General features: G+C 36.6%; 1 protein-coding gene across 11 annotated transcripts in view; it reads right to left on the reverse strand.

Moving 5' to 3' along the window:
• The window catches only part of PRKDC (protein kinase, DNA-activated, catalytic polypeptide), an 86,723-nt gene that overhangs the window by 83,149 nt on the left and 502 nt on the right, over positions 1 to 3,072 (reverse strand). For 10 of the 11 annotated variants that reach the window (XR_774798.1, XR_774799.1, XM_010574379.1 and 7 more), the window contains exons 2-5: positions 2,625 to 2,701; positions 2,422 to 2,514; positions 1,507 to 1,581; positions 429 to 537 (exon numbers count right to left, since the gene is read on the reverse strand). Coding sequence is in view for 9 of the 11 variants with exons in the window: in XM_010574379.1 (XP_010572681.1) it covers positions 429 to 537; positions 1,507 to 1,581; positions 2,422 to 2,514; positions 2,625 to 2,701 (354 nt within the window). In the remaining 2 variants the exon portion in view is untranslated. Of the gene's footprint in view, positions 1 to 428; positions 538 to 1,506; positions 1,582 to 2,421; positions 2,515 to 2,624; positions 2,702 to 3,072 lie in introns of those variants that run through there. The other variant, XM_010574383.1, reaches the window with a different exon arrangement.

Here is a 3,072-nt window from a genome sequence, read left to right on the forward strand (position 1 = left end):
GGGGGGGGCAGGGTGGGAAATCTAAGAGCCTAGCAAAGTTAAGTTGGTAAACAACAAGAAAGCTGGAATTACTTTCAGGATTTAGTATTCAGGAACTAATAACAACAGATTAAACATACAAATACTCTTATATTGGGAATCTTAAACCAGACCTATGCTTAAATTCAGTACGAACTGCCACTACTAAATCCAATTACATGATTTCTCCTGCATGTTAGCTCATAGATATATACAGGTCTGCTAAGAAGCAGCTAACTGCATGATCATGATCAGAAGACCTAAACAAATTTTACTAGCTCTAAAACATGACAGCTACCATTTTTAAACACACTTGCCATGGGAATAACAATTATACATTTCCATGGGGTATAATCCAACAAAACAGTGTACATAAAACAAAGGACATTGACAGAAAAACTAAAGCCTACCTGTATCAGCAACTTTACTTTTTGTGGCAAGTTCCCCATAAAATTTATTAAATATCTCCCCAACTTTCATTTCTTCCATCAGACAGGAACGTCGTAAACTTTGGAGCAACTAAGATAGATTTAAAAAAAAAAAAAAAGAAAATTTCGGAAAGTCATTAATACCACTACAACAATCCTACTTGGTCTAAATAAAAACACAGTTCAGATGTGTAACTTCAGCTTAAGTATGCTATTCAAAGAAAGAGATTTAAGGTGACCAGTCCAGGAAAAGAGTATTGGCATGAAATCTATTTGAACAATAAACCACCTTCCTATATATCTATAAACATAACATTTATTATTTTTAATGTATATTATAGATCATCTACATGAAAATTATATGCAGTATAGTTTTATATATACATATATATATATCTATGTATATAAAAACCCCACAAGAGCATAGGCTTACCAAGTCTGCAGTAGCCTTTATCATATTGTATTTCTCTCCCTGCTGCTATGAAGACAATCCAATTCACAGAACTGACACAGAATAACTCAGAAGGGAGTTTTGTTTCTCATAAAAAGAACTAAGTAGGTGCAAAGGCATTTGGAAAACAAAGGCCTAATGCATTCTAAGGAAGCACGTTATGAAATTACTGTCTCACATAGTAATAAAACTTCTGAAAAAAAGTCCTTCTCCTCCTCCACACTTTTCACATACTGTGTTTAACATATTATAATATTATGTATTAATACATAGTATTTTAAAGTAAGAATACAGTTGAACTGCAAAATTTCTCCTTAAAGAAACATAATAAAGAGGGTGAGAGAAGATCTGCAACTGCCCACAGAACAATCAAGTCTTACTCTAGCAGATGAAGGAATGACATGCTCACACTGAAGTAACCTACTGGAGGTATATCAAAGACAATCTGTTGTTAAAACATATCTATTACTAACATCTAAATATTACACTATCACTATTCTCTTGCTACTGCAGACTGCAGATTTTCTGCGTGATATAGAACAACTATAGTAATACAGCAGGTTTTCTATTCTTTCTAGAAACAAGAGAGATTTACAAAATGCATTTTACCTTAATCAGAAGTTCCAGAGCTGGGATTTTACATTTGGCTGCTCTCTCTTTTGTATAAACACCAATACAAGTTTGCTTGATAGGAAAGAAAAGGGAGATTATAATACTCCTAAGTAGGGAAGCAAATTCAAAGATAACAATGTATTCATCTACCTCTTTAAGGTATCTGTTCCTAACAAGTTTAAGGTTTTTAAAAAAAGACTAAAAACAATAAAAATATTCAGTCCTGAAAGTCGCCTCGCTGACAACACTGCAGTACTGTCTGACATAATAACAAATCCCAGCTCAAGCAAAGAAAGTGCAGTTTCTGGAATAAAAGGCACATATAGCAAATTTTCTGCCTCTGTACTATCATTCCTTACAATACATAGCTACTAATTTGAGAACAGAAAGTGCAGTGGTGCAGTCAAGCCTTTCTATGCAAAACAGTATTATTGAGCAATCTAGACTTAAGGAACCTCATTTTTAGAGGTAGTGCAGTTTCCACCAATTTCTGTATATATTGCAAAAGTAACAACTTCACAGGAGAAATTATTTTTTTTAAATTGGTATTTAAAATTAACCATCACCTATACAAACATTTAAAATACTACACTGAAACTATGAATTTAGCCTGTATAAATTAAAAGTAATAACTATTATTTTCAGTATCAATAACTTATTTTCAAAATTAATACCTATTATGTTCTATAAAGAGAAGTTAATAAAATTAAGTCCATAGTTGAAGGAACAATTCCACACTTCTCTGCTGTATGAATTACAGTTTAAGTCAATCAAGTTATTTCAGCTCTAACAAGAGCACTAGAGAGGAGCAGGGCAGACTGGGAGGGTGAAGGATAGTTACGGTATGAGAACCACCAGAATCATTTAAACCATTTGGCAAAGACCTTTAGGAAATAATTTTCCTTTACCCACCTTAATATTACGGGCATAAGGATGAACTTTGTCACCAACTTTTTCCATAAAGACACAAAGAAACTTCAATGCTTCTTCCCTGCAATCTCGAAACTGAAGCGTTACAAAAAAAAAAAAAAAAAAAATTAGTTTTAACATGAGTAGTGTAACATGCTGTTCCTGTAACACTACCTCAACATTTCTTTCAAAGTTTGCTAACTTACCTCCTCGATGCTGAGGGATCTGTGGATAAAGACAAGTAAGCTATGCTCTTGGGAAAACACCAGAGACAGGTGCAGCGCTGCAGGGAAGCAAAACAACCCATCAGGCAGTTGGTTTCCTTTCTAGAGCAGGCAGGGCTGGAGACCGCTCAGCCCATCACCTTGGACAGGACTGATGCTTGTCAGCAGAAAAACCACACCTTAACGTGGGTGCCTCCCACCTCCCCACGGACTCTGGCCCAGGCTCTGCGCCTCTGACCTGATGCCAGGGCCGGGCCAAAGCCAACCTGGGGGCAGGTCGGGGCAGGCACCGCAGTATTTTTACCAAGGTAAATGGTTATCTAGAGCAAGAGACCGTCCACTCCCCCGAAAGCAACCCTTTACGTCAAGCCAGCAGCCCTCAAGTGTTGTGTTGAGCGAAGAACTGGGCCGGGACAGACAGACCCCCCCC

Source organism: Haliaeetus leucocephalus, unplaced genomic scaffold, assembly GCF_000737465.1.
Source record: "Haliaeetus leucocephalus isolate CR32 unplaced genomic scaffold, Haliaeetus_leucocephalus-4.0 Scaffold428, whole genome shotgun sequence".
NCBI lineage: Eukaryota > Metazoa > Chordata > Aves > Accipitriformes > Accipitridae > Haliaeetus > Haliaeetus leucocephalus.